At 47.1% G+C, this 22,726-nt stretch overlaps 1 protein-coding gene across 8 annotated transcripts in view; it reads right to left on the reverse strand.

The window, feature by feature from the left end:
• The window catches only part of OTUD7A (OTU deubiquitinase 7A), a 209,134-nt gene that overhangs the window by 23,225 nt on the left and 163,183 nt on the right, over positions 1-22,726 (reverse strand). For all 8 annotated transcript variants that reach the window (XM_032469184.1, XM_032469185.1, XM_032469189.1 and 5 more), the window contains 3 exons: positions 13,031-13,132; positions 9,284-9,411; positions 8,467-8,579 (listed from right to left, as the gene is read on the reverse strand). In XM_032469184.1, the coding sequence (XP_032325075.1) occupies positions 8,467-8,579; positions 9,284-9,411; positions 13,031-13,132 (343 nt within the window). The remainder of the gene's footprint in view (positions 1-8,466; positions 8,580-9,283; positions 9,412-13,030; positions 13,133-22,726) is intronic.

Raw genomic sequence — 22,726 nt, forward strand, 5'->3', positions numbered from 1 at the left:
AGATTGCAGGTGAGAGAGGAAAAGAGTCAGTCAGTCTGAAGACAGATCAGTAGATGATTCCAATCTGTAGAAGAGGAGAAGAAAGGACTGACAAAATGAGAATTTCAATGACTTGTCAGACAATGCCAAAGGTGTAATGCTCATGTTACCAGAGTCCCAGGAGAGCACAGTGCTCCTAAAAAGAAAAAAATATTTGAAGATATCATGACTGAAAATTTTCTAAGCTGGGCAAAAGACACAAATCTATAGATTTAAGAAGCTGAAAGAAATAAAGACAAGAAACTTAAAGAAATCCATGACCAGACACAACAAAATCAAATGGTCAAAACCCAAGGACAGAGAAAACATGTTGAAAGCAGCTAGATCAAAGTGACACATTCAACAGGGGAACACTAATTTGAATGACTATAGATTTCTTATCCAGAACCATGGTGGCCAGAAGAAGGAGGAACAAAATTTTTGAAGTACAGCAAGAAAAAGGTGTTAAACTAGAATTCTATACCCAGTAGAATATCCTTCAGGTATAAAGGTGAAATAAAGACAGTTTCAAATAAAGGAAAGGTAAAGGAATTCATGGCCAGCAAACCTCTAAAAGAATTAAAGGAAAATGTTCAGACTGATAGAAAATGATACCACAAGAAATGCTGAAACATCAGAAAATGGTCATGATCTGCATACATATAATAGACTATCCTTTTTCTCTTGAGTTCTTTACTATATATTTGAAGATTCACATTAAAATTACAACATCAGCTGATATGGTATTTAAAGGATGTAGATGTAATACTTAAAATTATAACACATGGGAGAGGATAAGGGACCTATATGGTGGTAATGGATTTTGAATTTCACTTGAATTCCAAAAAGGACTGTTTAAAGTATGCATATTGTAATTACTAGAGTCACCACTTAAAAACTATAAAAAGAGATATCAAAGATTACAAAAATTAAATTAAAATAGAATTGTAAAATATTCAAATAACTGAAACATGGGAAGGGGAACAGAGAAACAAAAAAATACAGAGGGAAAGAGAAAACAAACAATAAAATGGAAGATCTAAATCCAAACATGTCAATAATTACATTAAATATATATTGTCTAAATGCAGCGGTTAAAAGATAGAAATTGTTAGAAATGATAACAACTATTCACTGTGTTGAAGAAACTCACTTCAAATATAATGATACAGGTAGGTTATAAGTAAAAGGATGGGAAATTGCAGATCATGAAAATTTTAATCAAAAGAAGGTTTATCTATACCAAGCAAAGTAGACTTCAGAGCAAAGAAAATGGTCAGGGATAAAGAGACATATTATATAATGATAAAAGGATACATTCGCTAAGAAGACAGAACAGTCCTAAATGAACATGGATTTTACAATAAGACTTCAAAATACTTAGAAGAAAAAATTGACAAAACTGAAAGGAGAAATAGAAACAACCCAAGTATAATTGTAGGGTTCCAAACTTCTCTCTTGGTAATTTGAAGAACAAGTAGACAGAAAATCAGCAAGGATATATAAAAATTGAACAAAACCATCAATCAATTGGATTTAACTGACATCAACAGAACATTCCATTCAACAAGTACAGAATACACATCTTTTTAAAATGCACATGAAATATTCACAAAGATAGAAAATACATTCACTTCTTAGCAAACCTTAACAAATTTCAAATAATTTAAAATCATACCAATTATGTTCTCAGACCACATTGCAATTAAACTAGAATTAGTACAGAAAGACAACAAAAATCCATTACATAATACAATTTTAAATAATTCAGTGGTCAAAGAGAAGATCTTAAGGGAAATTAGAAATATTTTAAACAGAATGAAAATAAAAATGCAACATATCAAAATTGGTTCTATGCAGCTAAGCAGTTCTTAGAGGGAAATTTATAGCCCCCAAATGCATATGATACAAAAAAGAAAGGTATCAAATCAATAATCTCTGCTTTCACCTGAACAAAGTAGAGAAACTAGCACAAAATAAACCCAAAACAAGTAGAAGGAGGGAAATTCTAAAGGTAGGAGCAGAAATCAATGAAATTAAAACCTAGAAACTAATAGAGATAATTAAACAAAAAATTGGTTCTTTTAAAAGAGCAGTACATTAATAAAATTTTAGAAAGGCTGACAAAGAAAAAAGAGAAGGACACTAACTGCTGAATCTAAAAAGAAAGAGGGAATATCACCAAAGTACCCTCCATATATTAGGTTAAAAAAAGGAAAATTACAAGTAATATTATGCACATAAATTCAACATCTTAGATGAAATGGGACAATTTCTCAAGAACAACAAGGTACTCAAACCCACTTATTTCTATTTTCCTTAACTATTAAATAAATTGAATTTATAGCTAATAACTTCCTGAAAAGGAAAATCTGGTTGCAGATGAATTTGTAGATTTGGTGAATTCTACCAAATATTTAAAGAAGTATCACCAGTTCCATACAATCTCTTCTAGAAAATAGAAGAGGGAGTAATAGTTCCCAAATTGCTTTATAATACTAACATAACTATGATACCAAAACTAGACAAAGGCAGTAGTATGTAAAAAGAAAACTACATTCCAGTAACCTCCATGGCCACAGATGCAAAAATCCTCAACACAATATTGCCCAACTGAATGAACAAAAGAGAAAGTGGAATTCATCCTTGGAATGCAAGGCTGGTTCAATATTCAAATATCATTCAATGTAACTGATCATATTAATGGTCTCAAGAAGAAGGAGAAAAATCCACACATCATAGTAATTGGTGTAGAAGTTTATTTGATGAAAGTCAACATTCATTAATGATAGAAATTCTCAACAAAAAGAATAGAAGGAAATTTCCTCAACCTGATAAAAAATACCTACTAAAAACCTACAGCAAATATCACATTGATGAAAGAGTTCTAAGACTGGTAACCAGGGAAGGGTGTCCTTTCTCACCACGCCTACTCAACATTGTACTAGAAGTCCTAGCTAGTGCAATAAGTCAAGAAAAGAAATGAAAGGCTTGGAAGAAGAGACTGGAAAGGGAGAAATAAAACTATCCCTACTCACAGATGATATGAATGTCTATGTAGAAAATTCCAAGGAATCTAAAAAGCCTCCTAAAACTGACAAACATCACAGAACAAAGTCAACACAAACATCAATCACATTTCTATAACTAGCAATGTACGACTGCTGACCCAGATGAAAACACAGACACATGTGCATGTGCATACACGTGTGCATGCACATGCACACGGCTTTTTACAATCGCTCCAGATGAAACACTCAGGTATAAATCTAATAAAACAGGTATAGAACTTGATGCTGAAAATTGTAAAATGCTAATGAAACAAATCAAAGAAGACCCAAATAAATGAAGAGACATACTGTGACTCCCTGATACATGGAAAAAGATGTGTAAGTAGATTCAACATTTCATATATTTCAATCCTCTCCAAATTCATGTATAGATTTAATGCAATATCAATAAAAATTCCAGCAGGATATTTTCCAGATATAGGTAAGATGATTCCATACATTTATATGGGAAAGCAAAAAAAAAAAAAAAAAAAAAAAGACCAGAAATATTAAAAAGGAAGAATAAAGTTGGAGGAATAATGCTACTGAATTTTAAGATCTATTATAAAGTGACAGTAGTCAAAAGGGTGATATTGTCAAAAAGATGGACATGTATCCTTCCTATTCGTGGGTACATGTTCCTTTGCAATGTGACTGCCCCTCCTCCCATTAAGGATGGAGTCTCTTTCTCTCTTCCCAGAGTCTGGCTCAGCCACGAGACTTGATTTGACCAGTGGGACGTCAGGAAACCCGATGCAAGCAGGGGCTTGAGAAGCACCTTCACAGTGAGGGCTGCCCCTCTTCCTGCCCTGACTGAAAGGAGCCTGAGGCTTTTCAAGGATAAAAACGCACCTGGACAGAGGTCCAGCAAGAGTCAGAGCATGTGGGTGAGGCTATCCTGGACTATCTGAGTGGCCCCAGGCAATTCCAGCTCAGATTGCTGATGCCCAGAATATGAACATATCTGGAGGCTTTGCTATATAAGCCACTCAGTTTTGGCGCTGTTTACTACACAACCATCAAAAATGGATACAGCCTAGCAGGGAGGGTGTCACCAAGTGCATTGTACATCTGAACAACACGGAGGCTCAGAGAGCTTGGGAGATGTGTTCGAGATCACACACCCAGCCTGAGATGCTAACCCAGGTCGTCTGGGTGTCTGGTTGGGGTCCACCAGGCAGCCCTTCTTCCTACTTCTCAGCTGCCTTGAAGCCGGATGAAGCACCCAGAGGCTGTCACTAACTGACGTTCAGAGATTTTAGCAGTTTTAGAACAAGCATGGGTTCCTCCTGCTGCACACGCTCTCCATTCTCAGAGTGTATGGCGAGGGGGGCGGTGATGGATAATCTCCCTCCAGCACTGGTTTCTGTGCAAACTTAGGGTGGAGTTATTTCCTTCTCTCCTCCTAGTCTTCCTTTGCCTTCTGGGGAACAGCCCTCTCCTCATGGTCCCCACGTGGGTTGGAGCGCCAGGGATGGCGGCTCTGGCAAAAGGCAAGCTGAGTTCACTTTTGGCTGTGGGGCGGTCACACACCCAGCAGCCCCTTGGAGGTCAGGCTTTCACATGCGGCGCCTCAGAGGGTCCCTGGAGGAGCCGCAGCCCAGAACGTCTAATTTCTTTTATTTTAGCCATGGAGAAAAGGACACATTTTGATTTGTAAGTAGGAGTGTCAGAGAGAACTGGTCCTGCAGTTCTGAGCTGCACCCCGCTCGGAAGCACCCGCCTCTGCCTGGTCCTGGATCTCACTGTGCTCGCCGCGTCTGCATCTGCAGGTACCATCCCATCTTTCTCCCACATCTGAGCTCAGCAGGAAGCCCACACCATCCTAGTCTTCCTGGGGTCTCACAGGGCGCCTTGCTCTGTGGTCACCAGTCCTAAGCAGCCTGTCCATGGTGGTTTCTGCCCAGACCCCAGCCTGGTCCCTGCCCTTCTCCTTGAGCCAGCTGTGGACATGCATCCCTGCCTCCGGAGTCTCCTGATAGAGCTCAGCCAGTGAGCCTGGGGAAGGGCCACTGCGAGTTGGGCAGGAGGAAGGCAGGAAGCGGACAAGTGCATCCCCAGGTCTGACCCTCGGTCCCTTCGGACTCTTCAGATGTTTAACCTGGTTGCTTTCTGGGAAAGTAGTGGGTTTAAACAGTGATGCAGGGCCAGTGTCCATGCAGGGAGTAGCAGAGTGTGCTCTGTCCCATCTGTGCTGGTGACAGCAGGCCAGGAGCTGGCAGGAGCCGGACAGAGGGAAGGACCAGCCAGCACCATCCCTCACCCCCGGGAGCCAGGGTCTGAGGGAGCCTGGTGTGGGAGCCAACACAAGGAAAGCCATTTTCGTGTTTCTCACCATTGTCCCTACAAATATGCTCTCTTGACTAGAGCCCTCCTCTCCCCAGAATGCACTCTGGAAAATCTGCATGACCTCTCTGATCACTTTTCCTTGTTCTGTTCTGGGGGTTATCTCAGTCCTGAGCCAAGCCCACTGCAGCCCACCCGGTTTTTCTCTGGTTCTCCCTTCATCTCCATCCTGTCCTCTGGCAGGACCCATGTCCCCTGCGGGGCCAGCACAGGCTAGAGGGCAGCCAAGTCCTTCAGGGCTCTCCTGCTTCGGGTGCCCGCTGGGCTTGGGGGAGGCCCCAGTGCTGACCCCACTTCCAAGGATGTGCATTTGCAGGTCTTCAGACCTCCCCCCAACTGAGGGTTTCTGCCCTCTGTCCCCTGGACACAGGGCTAGTACCCAGGGGTACGGCCGGCCTGCCCTTCAGGCCTGGCCTCTGGGCTTCACCCTCATCATAGGCAGAGTCCTGAAGAGAGCTTGTCCTGGGCCACCTCCCAGGATTCATGCCTGGAGCTTGGGAAGTATGCATGACCCCCGGGGGCATCCAGCCTCCACTTTCAGAGCCTTGGGGCAGGCGCTGGGCACCCATCTCCACAGCCCTTGAGCCTCAGGGATGCTTCACATCCCTCAGCTCAACTCGAGGAGGGACCCCTCCTAACCTCTTCCAGAGAAGACAGAGGCAAAACGCAGACGCTGAAAACCTGCTCAGGGAAAGTCTCTTTTTTGGACTTTTGAACCCCAAAGGAAGGTAGATCCCCCAGCCGGGGAGCCTCTCCTGGAGGGAGGAAACAGTTCTGTTCTCGGTTGGCATGACCACATGACAGCCAACCAGAGGGGAGGAAAATGTGTGGGGATCGCATGACAGTGACTAAAGGCTGGTGTCTCTCACAGAGCTCACGTGTTTACAAAAGCCACGTGTCAGAACCAAAATAGCCTTGATTCTAGCAGCTCCCTGCCTGCTTCTGGGATTTACCTGTTGCTGTGGGCCAGGGGCCCATCCTGCGGGCTGCAGTCAATCTGGCCAGCAAACTCTGTGCCCTGGCTCGAGAGGGCAATGAGGTGGGGGAGGATTTGAGCCCCTGGGGCCATTTGAAATCCAGGAGAAACCAGCCACGGGGCTTGGACACCACTCTGCAGAGCGTTTCTGAGCCACGGTCCGGCAGAGGGACGGGGAAGAGGGTGCTCCCACGGCACCCATCAGAGTCCTGCCAGCATTGGTGTTGCCCACCTTCCCCAGCACTTCTGCGCCGCCTGATGGAAGAGGACGCCAGTGGCCAGTGTAATGCTCGCCTGTCCCCAGAACCTGCTGGTCCAAGTTGCATGGACCGGACTCCAAAAGATCAGGGGATGTGTTGGGGGAAAAGTAACATCTCCCATTTGACATTCATCCCTACTGACGAGACACACTTTCATCTGTACAGCTGAAACCAAACAGATGGTGAAGGGGTCCTGGAGGAGGGGGACATCTGGAGGCCCAGGGCAGCACCATCGGGTCTGGCAGGTCTCAGCAACACCCGAGCGCCCTGCCTGTGGGCTGGGTGAGGAGTCAGCTGGTCCTACATCCTCTCCCCTCACCCTATAATCTTCAAGGCTTAAGAGATGGGAGAAAGAAGTGGGTAGCAGGGAACACTGCCACTGCCCATCACCATCACCTAGGGGCCGCTATGGGGTGGTCCTGCCTTGACCTCAGCACACCTGAGTCCCAGTGAAGGGAGACAGGGATAAAGAGGCATCGGATGCTGCACCCTCAGCTCTCCTGCTCTGAGTCCCCTTGGTCCCGGGGAGGAGGCCATGGCCTTAGGAGTCAGATGGCCTGGACCAGCCACGTGACTGCCTGCCAAGTGCCTCCTGGATGAGAGGACTCGGGGTACACAATATGCGGCGACGGTCACTTGCCATTCATATCATTACCGCTGTTGCTCCCCACCCTTCTCCCACCCTGTAAGTGACTCCGGCTGCATCCAGGCCACCAGCACCTGCGGCAGAGGCCAGAGGGGCAGTGGGGACAAGGATGGCCAGGAACACTTTAGACACATCCCAGGCATGACTCAGCACTGTGGGAAAGTACAGAGCGGTGTTTTCAGGGACGGATTGAGTCTGTACAATATTTGTCCCCAAATGTCCTAAACAAGATAGACTTCCGGTGCAGACACGCCTTATGATTAAAACAAAGCGACAAAACAGCCCCGTAGGAAGAGTGTTCATGGGCTTCCTTAGTATCTCGTCTTTGACGGGCCTCGGTCCAGCGCTGTGGGGGAAATGCCCACCCTGCTGCGGCGGAGGCTGAGGTCCCCCGGATGCCCAGAGGGGGCGGCCAGGACGCACCGCCTACAGGTCCTGTGTTTGTCTGAGGCTTTTTCTGGGGGTGACCACCTGGCCCTCAGCTTGAAAAAGTACGAACGTGTCTTTTGCACTCCGGGGCCAAAGGCGCTGTGGTTGCCGTTGGCCCGCCCTTCATTCCCACACTGGGAGTGGGACTGGGACTGGGACTGGGACTGGGACTGGGACTGGGACTGGGACTGGGACGTTCTAGCTGTGTCTGCGGGGACAGCTACTCCCCGCGTGTGCGCAGCCGCAGAGCCTTTGGGCCGGGACCACGCATGACGTCCACGGAGACCGGCTGGGAGATGCTGGGCTCGCCTAACGATCTTTGGTTTCACTGTGACCTCTTGAAGCCAGAAATGAGATATTTAGATGAAAAAATCCAAACCAGCAGCCTGCTGCTTCAGAGCCTGGAGAGTATATGGGCAGTGTGGGACACCCCCCATGCCTCCCGCCCAGGCTGAGGCCCTCCCCGCCGCTGCCCGAAATGGAGGCGGGGTGGGGGGGCACGCGTGAGCTCACGCCTCTGCAGGGGGGAATACACAAAGGGGCTGCGTGCGCGTCCCCAAACATCCGGCAGGGTCCCGCCGTCCCGCACCACCCCGCGCTGCGTCCTCGGTAGAATTCTCAAGTCTGAAATTGGGGGTCCTTGTGTTGCCCCCAGCTTGGAGGTCCCGCAGGCTCCCCCGCACACTTCCCACGCCGCCTTCCTCGTTGGGGAGAGCCTGGAGGGGCCGGGGCAGCACTTACCCGCCGCCGGTGCCGCCGTTCTTGCTGAAGTGCGTGCGCGGCTCGCTGGAGGCCAGTTTCAGCAGCTCCGTCCACTCCCGCTCCCACTCCTCCTCGGTGTACACCAGCCCTGACTGGCACAGAGGGACGGGGCTCAGGAGGCGGCCGGGGCCTCCACACTACCACCCCGGCCCCAGGGGAGTGGGGCCCCGCGCTTATCCTCTGGCTTGTCAGCCCCTGGGGCGGGCACACCTGTTGGTGGCCAAGGACTGTCCGCATTTGCTATGGGCAGTATTTTTTCAGAACCCCTAATTTCCATCTTCAGTGCTGTTGGAAGTCCAGTCAGCAGCAAGGGTCATCCTCTGGGGTGGGAATAACCAAATGTTAACCTGCATGCAAACCACTGAAACTTAAAAGGACCACAGGCAACCCAGCTCCAAGGACTTGCAGGCCAGCAAAGGGCCATGCTCACCAAGGGTCAGAGATCAGAGTTCTCCTTGGACCTAGCACACACACTGGGGCTGGGGCCGTGCGCAGGGCCAGGACCACCTCGTGTCCCCAGCAGCCCTCACCTGACAGGTCGGGACAGCTTTGCCAGTGAAGGGAGTTGGTTTTCTTTGCTACACCAGGACAGATGGTGTGAGTGGACATCTGGCCACTGCGGGCAGGGGCTGAGCTCCTGTAACAGGCTCCTCTTCAGTGGTTTTAAATGGGGGAAGGGGCCATTTCTTCCTGACTTCACAAGACAGACTTGGCTTGGGGCTCAGATCCAGACCCAACATGGCCCTTGGCCCTGCCCGGTGTGGTACCCAGCTCTGCCACGCTGGCGAGTACCTACCTCCTTGTTCTGCTGCGTCTGCTGCCACCTCCACCTCCGCTTCAGGGCTTCCCTTTCGGCCCCCGTCCTCATCATGGTGTAGAGAGCTTTCCGCAAAACTAGGTCCCGGTCGTGAAAACCCCACATTCCTGCAGCCGGAAGGCCCATGAACAGAGAAGAGAAAAAGGATGTGAGGAAGGAAGGAAGGGGAGTAAGCCATGAGGTGACAGAAATGCCACCACTGACCCAGCCTGGTCCCCTCGGCTGTGTGAACAGAGACCTCTCATTACTCAGCTGAGCACTTCTCACGACTAGCAGGCACCTCCCCCTGTTCCGTCTGATGCTTCCCGGGGATGCAGCAGCAGATGAAGGAGCACCGCCCCCTTTAGTTCAACTGCAGTTTCATTAAGTGCTGCCTGTCTCTGGGGCCACCCTCAACCTCTCAGCTTTGCTCTGGGGGATGTAATGTTCACTGTCCAGGTCTGGGGTTTGAGTGGGAGAGACCTGTGGGGACCAGCTGGTGATGTGTCCTCACGCAGGGCTCCAAGCCAGGATGGCAGTCAGACACTGGCTTCACTGGGGGTCTGCTGCATCTGACGTCTGTAGCCTAAGGCATCTCAGCCTCCGGAGAAGCAGAGCGTCAGAGGACAGCGTGCACACATCCGGGCCCCAGGGAGACTGCCGGCTTCCGAGGGAGAGGCTCCCACTACTGCCCCCTCCTGGCGTGTGCTGGGTGCCCAGGGGTTATGCAGACAAACCAGCATGTCTGAGTACGCCCTCCGGGAAGCTCAGAAATGGCCAAGAAACCCAATCAGTGGGAGAAGCAGCATGAAAGTGCAGTTCTGGTTTCAGGGAAAGAATGGAGGAATTCATTCATTCATTCATTCATTCATTCATTCACTTATTTGATTGAATACCACTAATTCCACTGAATTTCATACTTATTTCAATATAGGGATGAGGAATAACCACAGAAGCAACCAGGACCAACTACATTCCTAAAATCTCGCGGAGCTCACATCTGGGGGAGGGGAACCATGGGATCAGCATGAAACATACCATGTCAGGGGTAGCAGCACCATAAGGGGAGAAGCAGGCTAAGAGGACAGAGTGGCGGGTGATTTGGTTGTGGTGTGAGTGGAGACATTGGAGCAAGGACTTGCGTGGTGAAGGATGGAAGTGAGTCGCCGACCTGGGCAGAGGGAAAGGCCCTGGGCCAGTCCTGAGGGGGCCCTACGAGCCATACTAAGGAGGGAAAGGTGGCTGGAGCTGGGATGGAGAGGACGAGGTGGAGAGTAGAAAAGGCGGGCTTTTAAATGAGCTGGGACCTTCTAAGAGCTTTCAGAGAGCAGTGACCTGCACTGACTGATAATCAGAGGCTCCATCTAGCCATGCATCCTTTCTTATTTTTAAAAATTTTTGTGGGGAGGGGATAATTAGGTTTGTTTGTTTGTTTGTTTATTTAATGGAGGAACTGGGGATTAAACCCAGGACCTCGTGCATGCTAGGCATACACTCTATCACTGAGCTGTACCCTGCCCTCCTCACCATGCATCCATTAGTGCAAAGGTATGTGACAACCAGGGGACTGCTGTGGGCTCCCCATCCAGTGAGATTTTGGTCCTTTTCTATGGTACAGAGGGAGGGAGGAGGCCATCAATGTTCCTGTTGAGAACAGGTCAAGCTGAGCTTTCTTGTCCATCAGACCTGCCTGCAGCCTCCTTCCTGGGCTCTCCTGAACAGGGCCAGTGCCTCGTCCAGTCTAAGCTTCATGGCTCCTTGTTTGGGTCTCTCTTGTAGAGAGGGTCTCTTTGTCCCATAAATGTCTGCCCACAAGCCTGACCCCCGGATCACCATCATTTCTATGTGGGCCCCGGACCCTAGGTCAGTGCCAGGACTGGTCAGCAGGTCTGATAAGCATTTCCAGTGATGGTCTCATGGCCTCTTGGGCAGTCCTGGTCCTCTGGGGTCCAGCAATTTGAGTACAACAGGGAAACAAAGTACCACCGGGAGAAAAGGACCAACCGGCCGAGAGCCCAGGCTCAGTCACGACCCAGCCTCTCTCGCCGCTGGAGCGAGGCCCACCCAGGGGAGGTGTTCTCATCCCAGGCAGACTCGGGAGGCCTGCCGGGCTCACAGGGAGACACCTGCCAGCAGACAGGGCACCAGGGGCGTGTGGCCATCTAGCTTGTGGCCTTGCCCATCTGCGGTGGTGATGGGGACCGTGTCTCTGCCCACTGAGTTTCCGAAGGGCAAAGGCGTGTCCAGGGCAAAGCCTCTTTGCCAAGAGGCTGCTGGGTGACACAGATGAGGCATCTCTTTCTTCATATTCTTCCTCCAGGTTTTATACAGGTCAGGGTGAAATAAGTTCCAGGATGGGGAGAGAGTTCCTACGTTATGATGAAACAGGACACAACTAGCAAAGTCAGGGTTTTGAAGATTGGCATGGAAAAGTTTCGATAAAATTTTCAGGGGAAAAAGGTTGCATTCCAAACTGTACATAGTGAGAGAGAGCACAATTTCACTGGAAGAATAGACAAAAGAGTGGAAAATGATAGATCAACGTGAAAAATGGCCCTCCCGAGGCAGTGTGCTTGTTGATTTTTATTTTACTATAATGAACGTGGAATACTTTTATCAGGTCAGCTGACAGAAACACATCAGTTTTGACACAGAAAGACAGCAGGCAGGTGGGTGCGCTTGTCTTCCCCATCACCCTTGTCAGGCCCACGGAATGTGGAATGTTCCCAGGCTCCAGTCTTCTCTGGGCATCTCCAGGTCCTTCCCCGACTGCGTACATTTCCCTCTAAGCCTTTTCAGTCTCATCTCAGGCCACCTCTTACTGAACAGGCCTCACTGCAGGTCTGAAGCGAGGTCTGGGGCGTGGCCCTTGCTCTTGGTCACAGCATCAGGTTAAGGTCATGTATAGCTGGGGAGGCGAGTCTCGCCAACAAGGACCATGTTCTTGTCTTGGGATCCCATCTGTGGAGTGGGACCTTAAACTTCAGGTGCACCCAGTCCTGGTGCTGGGGTCCCTGGCACAAATCCAGTCCTGCCTGGGTCCAGGAGGGTTAACTGAGCTTCCAGAAAGTCTACTGTGACTCTCAGGCATCCAAATATTGCCACCCACACCTGTGCATCTGCTGGTGTCGCTTTTTGCAACCAAGAAGCTCGCATCCCCACTGGAGGAAGATGCTGACCTCTTCGCTGTACATGCAGACCGTGCCAGTCCCCGTGGTATTTACCCAAGCGGTACCTACGTCTGTCTTTTTGTTAGTCTAAGTGCATCAGCTACAATCAATGTGGTGGCCCCAGACCTGCCCAACATCATACACTACTCCCCATGTCCTGCTCGAACCTAACAGAGCTCAGCCCTGACTCCAAACACCCTGTCAATTCTTGCCTTTATGCTTTATCTACATGGTCTCCCTGCCTGGAATGTCCTCTTTAAAATACTCCTTCAAGTTCTTCAGGTCTCAGGAAAAATCCCACCTCCTCCAGGAAGTCCTCTTTGGTTGCTCTAGATCATGATCTGTAATGGCCATCCCTGAAGGTCTGCTCAGACCTCCTTTCCTTGTGTGTGCTCTCTGTCCCCACCAAGCCTGCCAGGCACTTGAAAAGAAGGGCTGGGATTGGTGACTCCATCCCTTACGAACTCCTCCAGGTGACAGTGAAGCATGTGGCTCTAGTTTGTATATGACTGTCCCTTAACAACATTCAGAGCAGGCCGGGGGCACTAGCACCCTCTGTCTACACCATGGGGCTTACCCAGTGAGGCAGCGTGTAGAAGGCAGTTCCCATCCCCCGTCGTGGCCAAGGGAAGAAGCCGTTTACAGCTTGTGCACACAGTGGACCACCAATTCAGGCGACCTGGAACAGAAGCTCATGTTTAGACTCCCAGGACAGGCAGCAGGGGCAATTGTGAGTGTTTACTAAGGAAGCCTAGACATCAGCGGATGATTTTCTAGAGGATTCTAGAGAACTTCTGTGGTAAGGTGGAATGTTTTGACTAGTTCTTCTCAAATAAAATATAGATTTTTTTCCCCTCTTAGATAAAAAATGGCCAAATCCTCCCAGCAATTAGCAAGAGGATTAAGAAACTTAAGACTAAAGCGTCCTCTCCTTGAATCTGGGAGCGTATTTTACACAAAATACAAAATTTTTCTTTGTGTAATTTCCTTGAACACAGTGCCCCCTCCCAAAAGTTATTTAAAAAAATCCTTTACTGATGCATACATACCTTTCAGAATATGGTTTACATTTAACTTTTTTACTGAAGTATAGTTGATTTGAGATGTTTCAGGTATACAGCCAAGTGGTCCAGTTATACCCACATACATATGTATACATATGCATATATCCTTTTTTCATGATTTAAACAAATTTTATTGACATCAAAATATTTTCTTTAATAGCCTGCATATTATAATGCTGCTTGACTAGAAGTTGTGTATTGAGGAGTCTTATAAATGTTGCATATGTACTATTGTACCTTCAAGACATGTGGCTTTGAGCAGACCATAACAACCAGCTTCAGTTCCCCCACCCTTTTAAAAAATTTTTTTTATTGACATGTAGTTGATTTACAATGTTAGTTACCGGGATACAGCAAAGTGATTCAGTTTTCACACGTATGTATTCTTTTCCATTATAGGTTATTGCAAGGTATTGAATATAGTTCCCTGTGCTATACAGTAGGTCCTTGTTGTTTATCTATTTTATATATAGTAGTGTTTATCTGTTTGTCCCAAGTTCCTAATTTATCTCCCACCTTTCCCTTTGGTAACTATAAGTTTGTTTTCTATATCTGTGAGTCTGTTTCTGTTTTATAAATAAGTTCATTTGTACTATTCTTTTTTAAGATTCCACATATAAGTGATATCATATGAAAATTATGAGGAGCTGAGGAGTAAATTTGTCTCTTCTAGACTGGGATTAGCACAGGGGAAAAACAAAGCCCAAAACAGCTTCTCCCAGAAATGTCATCACTATTGACTTGGCTCTGATTTGAGCTAAAATTGATTTGTGGCTTGGAACCCCTAAGCCAAGAAATTACCATAAAAGTTGGGTATAGGAGGATAATTTCCCTTGGGAATCTGGCAAAAACAAACAAATATATCACTCAATATAGTTGAGTAAACCCTCAACACAGGCCACACAAGAATCCCCCAGATAAATGTCCTGCTCACAACTGCAAGTTACAAAGCTAGTGGGAAACAAACATCGTGAGTAAGAATCATGGACACGAGATCAGCTGCTCATAGATACCCATGAAAGGTAGCTGCCTTACGCTGGCATGAAGTATCTACAAAATGCCACAGCTAACATCACATTTAATGGCGAAACAGTACAGGTTTCCCTCTGAGACTGGAAACCAGTCAAAGATACCTCTCCGATTCAAAAATTTCCTGGAGGGCCTGCCCAATGCAATAAGATAAGAAATAAAATAATCATTCTTTGCAGTTTATAGATTATGAACCTAGAAAGTCCAAAACTACTAGCAATTTATAAGCAAATTTAGAAAGGTTCCAGAATACAAGATCAATAATAAAAATAAGTTGTATTTCTATATTTCAGCTGTTGCTGACATTCTAGAGATTTTTTTTTAAATACAAAAATATGCATAAAATGTATAGAGATAATCTAATGAATAGCATTTGAGACCTTTGCTTTGAAAACTACAAACTATTTGTGAGTGAAATTAAGGAATATATACCATGTCCATTGATTAGGAGATTTCATATTGCAAATGTATCAATTTTCTCTCAACTGATCTACAGAGTAATTGATATGGAGTTAACTTACATAGATTCTATATTAAATATATAATTATTCTATATGGATTCTATACAAATTAGTTTACACTGAAATGCAAAGGCTGAGGATAGCAGAGACAAATCAGAAGAAGGAACACAAAGCTGGAGGACTCGCAGTGCGTGGTGAGATGTATAAAACTCTGGTCACTTTGTTTTAAGGACAGACAAACCAATGGAACATAACATAGACCAGAATCAGACCCACACATATACAATTACCTGCTTTATCTCAAAGGTTACACTGCCGTATAATAGAAAAAGAATGGTTTCAATGAACGGTACCAGAACAGGTGGAAAAACATATAGGAAAATGGGCTTCCATCACATGTCCCACCACACATAAAGATCATTTTTAGGTGGGTTGTAGATTTAAATGTGAAAGGCAGGAGCTTTTACTTTCAGAAACCTGGGTGAGGCAAAGATTCCTTAAACCAAAATAGAAGGTCTCAAAATAAAGAAAAAAAGGCAAATTGAACTTCTTGAGTAGTAAGATCATCTGCTCATTGAAGTATACCAGTCAGAGAATGAAAGGTCAACCCAACGAGTGGGTGAAGGTATTTGTCATACATATCTAATAAAGGACTCACATTCAGAATGTATAAGGAACTCCCACAAATCAATCAAAAAATGAATGCAAAAATGGGCAAAAAAAACTCAACCCCAAAAGGAACCCAACAAAAGAGGATATCCAAATGGCCAGTAATATGAAAAAGTACTCAACTTCATTAGCCATCAGAAAATAAAAATTAAAGCCACCGTGTGAATACCATGCCACTTCCAACACAATGACTAAAATGGAAAAATTAAAAAAAATATGGAACTCTCAAGAGTGGAAAAGCCAACCAGTACATCCATTTCGGAAGACCATTTGGAAAGCTGTTATAAATCTGAACACATGCAAATCCTGTAACCCAGCAAATCCACTCCTAAGAATAGAACTTCAGAAACATATTCATCTGTTCTTTGAAAACATGTACAAGATCCACAGTGGCACTTTTTATAATAATCAAAAATTGGAAACCACTCAACTGTTGTGGACCAAATGTTTGTATCCCCCCATATTCATATGTTGAAGCCCTAACCCCAGCATGGTTGTATTGAAAGTGGGGCTTCTAAGGATGCAGTTAACGTTACATGAGGTCAGAAGGGTGGGGTCTGGATCTTCCAGGATGACTGTTCTTACAAGAGACGCCAGAGAGCTCATTCTGCCTCCCCCCTCCCCTGAGGGTCTTTCACAGGAAAGACCATGTGAGGACAGAGAGAAGGTGCTTGTCTACAAGCTGGGAGGAGACCCCTCTCCAGAAACAGAATCAGCCGGCACCTCGATCTGGGACGTCCAGCCTCCAGACTTGAGAGAAAATACATTTCTGTTGTTTAAGCCCTGAGCCTGTGGTGATTTGTTACGGCAGCCCAGATTGACTCCGACACCAAATGTCCACTGTAATACAGTGGATAATTTGTAGTACGTGCCCACAGGCAGACCTTGTTATGTTGTGCTTGGCTTTATTGTTTTTCACAAACTGAAAATTCTTAGCGACCCTACGTCAAGTAAGTCTATCAGCACCATTTTTCAACAGTATTTGCTCACTTCGTGTCTCTGTGTCACATTTTGGTGATTCTCACAATATTTCAAACTTTTTCGTTATTATTGTATTGTTATGGGGATTTGTGATCAATGATCTTTGATGTTACTACTACAACTCACTGAAGGCTCAGATAAAGGTTAGCATTTTGTTAGCAATAAGTATTTCTTAAATTAAGGTGTGTACATTGTTTTTTAGACACAATGCTATTGCACACTTAATAGGCTATGACAGAGTGTAAACATAGCTTTTACATGCACTGGAAATTCAAACAATGCATGTGACTTGTTTTGTTGTATTATTCATTTCATTGTGGTGTCAGAAATCAAACCCACAATCTCTTTGAGGTCTGCCTATACACTGCAACACTATATACAAGAATAAATAAACTATAACTATACTCAGCAATATGGATGAACCTCTCATACCCCTCATTGCCTGGGGTCCAGAGTGTGCCTGCTCCCCATTGCCACTTCTTTTTTTTTCAATCGAAGTATAGTTAATTTACAATGTTGTGTTAGTTTGTGGTATACAGCACAGTGATTCAGTTATACATACATATGTATTTTTTTCATATTCTTTTTCATTATAGGTTATTACAAGATATTGAATATAGTTCCCTGTGCTAGTAGGTCCTTGTTGTTTATCTCTTTTATTTTTTTTTTTAATTTTTTTTTTTTGGCAGTTTCAAGTTGCACTTATTACTGGATGATAATACACCAGCAAAATCATAAATTACTATTATATTCTGGCCTGTTGTTGTTTTTCTGTTTATTTCTTTTATATACAGTACTTTGTATCTACTAATCCCAAACTCCTAATTTATCCCTCCCATCCCCTTTCCCCTTTGGTAACCATAAGTTTTTTTCCTATGTCTGTGAATCTGTTTCTGTTTTTTAAGTTCCTTTGTATCATTTTTTTAGATTCCACATGTAAGCGATATCATATGATACTTGTCTTTCTCTTTGTGACTTACTTCACTGAATATGATAATCTCTAGGTCCATCTATGTTGCTGCAAATGGTATTATTTTATTCTTTTTTATGGCTGAGTAGTATTCCATTGTATAAATATACTACAACTTCTTTACCCAGCCATCTGTCGATGGAAATTTAGGTTGCTTCCATGTCTTGGCTATTGTATATAGTGCTGCTATGAACACTGGGGTGCATGTATATTTTTAAATTAGAGTTACCTCTGGATGTATGGCCAGGAGTGGGATTGCTGGATCATATGGTAACTCAATTTTCAGTTTTTGAAGGAATCTCCATGCTGTTTTCCCCCATCATCACTTCTAAATCATCTCTTCTCCCTCTAGACTTGCAGCGTCTGGGAACCCACACCAGCCACGTGCTGTGCATACTTTGTGCAGCTGCACCAACTTTTGGTCACTGCTTCTCACTCCTGGAGATGTGGGACCCTTGTGCAGGGACCACCTGCCACCCTTTCCCTAGTGACTTCCCAGCGGTGTCCCAAGCATGCTTGATCCTTGCCCATGTGTCGCTGTATGTGTACATTGCATTGTATCCTCCACTGGCTCTCTGCAGGTGTGTCTCCCCTCTGGCCAAATAAGCCTTGCAAAGCACTGGATCTGCCTGGAAGACGGATATTGGTGGACCTCAAGGCTCCCCTGTGCTGCTGGGAGAGGGAGGGGGGAGGACGGCAGGAAAGTGTGACCTGATCTTGAAGGGGATAGAGGCGTTGCCTTCAGGGCACACATTGTGCCTGTTGCACCAGGTCAGGTGTGGAGCCATAGGACAGACTCCACAACTTTCAGGGGCCCCTTTGTGTGATACTACTCTCATCCTCTAGAAGACGGATTTCTTTTCCTTCCTATTTGCCTTATGAATCCAACGTAAAAAGTGATGACTCCCCCCTAATTATTCCAAGTTTCCCTGGTGCTTCTCAGAAATCAGGGAAAGCTCCTATGTGGCAGGGGGGATGCTACCTGAAAAGGTGCTCCTTTTATACAATTCAGAGAATGCTCTTGCCCCAGTTCTCATTCCTATGTCCCCCTCCTTTTCCTGCACACCACCGTGCTCACTTTCTAGAAATACGCCATGGGCTTGTTCACTCACATGCTCCCAGACCAGGGAAAGGACACCTTGGAAGCCAGCATGTGTGTCAGATGACATCTAATAATCCTCAAAAACTTAAACACAGAGCATGTTAACTGCTCACTTATCTCAAATAAGGCACAACATGAAGCCATGCCTCACAGGACAGAATCCAGCGCCCATCAGACCCCCAGCAGCTCCCCTCCTCCAGCAGGCACTGTTTTCCCCCTTTGTCCAGGACTTGGGACACAGGAGAGGAAGCACGGGGGTGTGAATTCACCGGCACAGCATCCTGCACATCTAGACATGACCTTTCATCTAGAAGGAATCTTGTACCCCTAGAATTAATCTTTCTGAGAATCCATGCCATCTTCAACAAGGCATCTTCCCTAAACATGTCACCTTTCTTTCATTCAAATTTCTTATGGGAAATCGATCATCTTCTAAGTATCAATCCAGCCTACCTACTGAGTCGCTTTGCAGGTGACTGAGTCACGGTAAAACTTAATTATGTGGCTGAGGGGAATGAAAGGTGAGGTTTTAGTGGTTTGATTGAAGCGGGGTCCCAGAAGTCAAGATTCTTACCCAGCTGAGAGCATTCCTGGGGCCATTAATCAGGTGTGACCATATGGTGAATGTCAACACAGCCTCTGGAGGTCACCAAATGGCCCAGTGCTATTCTAACATCTCCCGCTGGACCCAGGATGCAACGCCAAAGCTAAAGGATTCTTCGCAGGAACAGCATGATTGAGGATGTGGTTCAGAGTTCCTAATCCTAGCTTTGACAGAGGGGTCACTACCGTCTCCCCATGCAATAACTTGACTTAACAGAAAAAAACATGGGAACTGCTACTGTCGATGTTAAAAAACAAAACAAAACAGAACAAAACGAAGACAAAATCTTGAGGTCCTGCAAAGAAGAAAATGAGATGATGGCTTCCACCATCAAGGGAAGGCTGGTGGCATTACATTTGGGTGTGGAATTATTAGTCACTTATTCTGCCTTTTCCAAGTAACATTCCTCTGATTCATACATGACCACTTAATTTGGGCTTTGTGACAGATGGTTACCACACAGTTTAAAATAAGATGTCGTTTTGCTAGTCACCCACTAAGGCACTTAGATGCAAGAAAACACAACGTGACAGTTCTCTGTGAGAAAGGCAAGCATATTCTGGCCCTAAACGTGATTCCATGATTCCTTCCAACGTCCCTGACCTTCTGCAGGGACCCCACCCACCCAGGGCCACTGACCCCCTTCTCCAGGCATCACTGTGCTGTGCATGTGCCTCTGAGAGTTCCTCCAATGGACTGCGATGATTTGCTCCAGGTCTGTCTCCCTTACATCCACGCTCCAGACTCCCGCATCCAACTGGTACCCAGCATTGTACAGGGCTGTGTTGGGAGGGGCACTGTGGGAGGTCCTTCCCATGGGCACATTCCCTCCGTCGGATTTAACCCTACACTGCTAACTCCCACATCTGTATCCTTAGCCCAGACCGCTCCCAAATTCCAGACCCACTTGTTCAACAGAATAGCAGCTTGACACATCTCACCAGGATCTCAGAATTCGCCTGCAGCTACTGTCTTCTCCATCGACACTAACCCCCAGCCCCTTCTCCAGGGCCTGCATCTCCATAGGGCACCACCATCTACCCATGTGCTAAAGGCAACAATCCTGAGGTTGTGCTTGACTGTCCTCTTTCCGCCTCAGCCCCCATCCACTCCAGCGGCAAGACCTGTATGTCCTTTTCCCAAACAGACACTGCCTTAATATCTAGCCACTTCGCGTCATTTCCACTGTTACCCCCAAGGCACTGGGCTACAGCAGCCGCCTCCCCCTGCTCCCCCAGGTTCCTCTCTTGTCTCCGAAGAGTCTGTTCTCAACAGAGCAGCCAGAACGTGTCACTGTGAATCCATATATGTTACTCCCCTCCCTTTCTTGAAGCCCTGCAGGGGCTGCACATTCTCCCTGCAGGTACCCTCAGGGCTCATGAGGGCTCCCTGGCTACTCTTCTCTCGCCTTCCTTTCCAATTCCTCCAGCCCTCACTCCATCTGCTCCTGTGACCCTGCCTTCCTTAAATACGCCATGTCTTTGAAACTGTGCCAGAAGCGGGTCTGAGGGCTCATTCCTCCCTGCCCTAATCCCCCTCCCCCTCAAATTCCCTCGTGCTATATTCATGGTCTACCTTTGTCTTTCTTCCTGAGTAGAACTTCCTCTCCACGGGGCCACGATTTCACCTGCGGGATTCGCAGTGATGGGCTGGTGGTCCAGCACCTGGATGGGGCGTTCGTGGGAGTGCTGCTCAGGCTTTCCTGGGGTGAATCTGTCTCAGCAGCTGTCACACAGCTCTGACTTTAAGACAGAATGAAGCCAGGCTCCTGTGGGCCTCCCAGCTGATCTAGGATGCGGCCGGGCGGGCTGCTCTGGAAGCTTCCAAACCTGCGCATCCTGGGGCTTCTCTGCTAGATTCGCTCCAATCCAAATGCCCTCCCGTGGAGATAAGACTCAACATCACAGCTCAAAGGCATCCATCCTCACATACTTCTGACATGTTGACCAGAGTCCCGTGTGTGCATTAACTGCTTAATCACACAAACATGACCCTGCCCTTGGGACCTGTGGTCCCGCTGATGTGCCACACCATCTCCTCCATGCTGTGGTGGGCGTCTGAAAGGGGTGCCAGGTGTTCCTTCCCAAACCTACAGACCCTGATCTCTGAGTCTTCTTACGTGTGAACGCAGCAGGATAACCTGACTGAGAAATAAATCGGTTTCTTGCATTCTAAACGCTGGAGCTTGAAAGACGTTTTCCTTCCTCTCTTGGGAGGTCAACAGTTTCCTGTCCTGAAGATCTGGCCCCCCTTGTGTCCCTGACTGTCACGGGGTGGGAGGAGCTTGGGTCCTCCAGGGTTTTAAGGCCTGGGGAGAATAGCACTCCAGCTCCCGTGGCTTCTGCGGGAGGCTGAATACAGAGGTCCCTCAAGCAGATGGGACTGTCCATGGGCCTCAGGGATCTGGGGGTCCACTGTGGACGCCTGCTCTGCTCCAGGCCCTGGGAGAGTGGAGCTGGGCACCCAGGATGGACGGCTGGACCACAGGCAACATGAACTGAGTGAAGGTCATTTTTTTGCTGATTTTCTGAACCACATGAGCCCTGGGTTCCTGTCCAGCCCCGAGAGAGAGGGGAGTCCAGTTACAGAGTCTGTATTTCCTTCAAAACACAACGAGAATTATGCCTTGAACAAGTAGATTTTTTTCACTAAAAATCGAAAAAAAATTTTTTGGGGAAATTAGGTTTATTTATTTTAATGAAGGGACTAGGGATTGAACCCAGGACCGCCTCCATGCTAAGCACACTACCACTGAGCTATACCTGCCCCCTTCACTAAAATTTTTTTCACATTCATATTTCCACTCCTGCCTACACAGTAAATAATATCGCTGATCAATAGTTGATTCCCAGCGCTCCTGAGCACTAGATTACTGGGAGGAGGAGCTGACACTCTGCACCTGGCCATACCGAGAGCTTTCTCACTCACAGTTCCACGGTTGAGCCCTGTCTTGCCGACCAAGAGTGACCGCAGGGCCCGAGGGGCGCAGCCAGGGACAACTCCCAGCACCTGGGCTCCTCACTCAGCCAGGGTAGGGGGCTGCGTGGGACTCCTGTGCATCGGTGGGGGGGTCCCCCCAGGATCTGGGCACAGAAAGGGCCTGAGGGATGATCGGGTCTGTTGCTTGAGAGTAGGAGAAAGCAGTTCAGAGAAGCCAATGGACAGTGTGGGGAGGAAAGGAACGCATGCGTGTTCTGCCCTTCATTATCTTCTGGTCCTCACCTCTCCTTCCTAGGCGGGACTCTGATGTTCGGACTCTCCCAGCCCAGGAGCACGCTCCTGAAAGTCGGGGTGCCGGGTGGCTTCCTCGAGGCTTTCCACAGCACTGATGGGGTGCCGTCCACAGTCCCGGGTGCCAACCCTGCTGTCAGTTCTCTCCATCCCTTGGGCAGA

Source organism: Camelus ferus, chromosome 27 (genome assembly GCF_009834535.1).
Source record: "Camelus ferus isolate YT-003-E chromosome 27, BCGSAC_Cfer_1.0, whole genome shotgun sequence".
NCBI lineage: Eukaryota > Metazoa > Chordata > Mammalia > Artiodactyla > Camelidae > Camelus > Camelus ferus.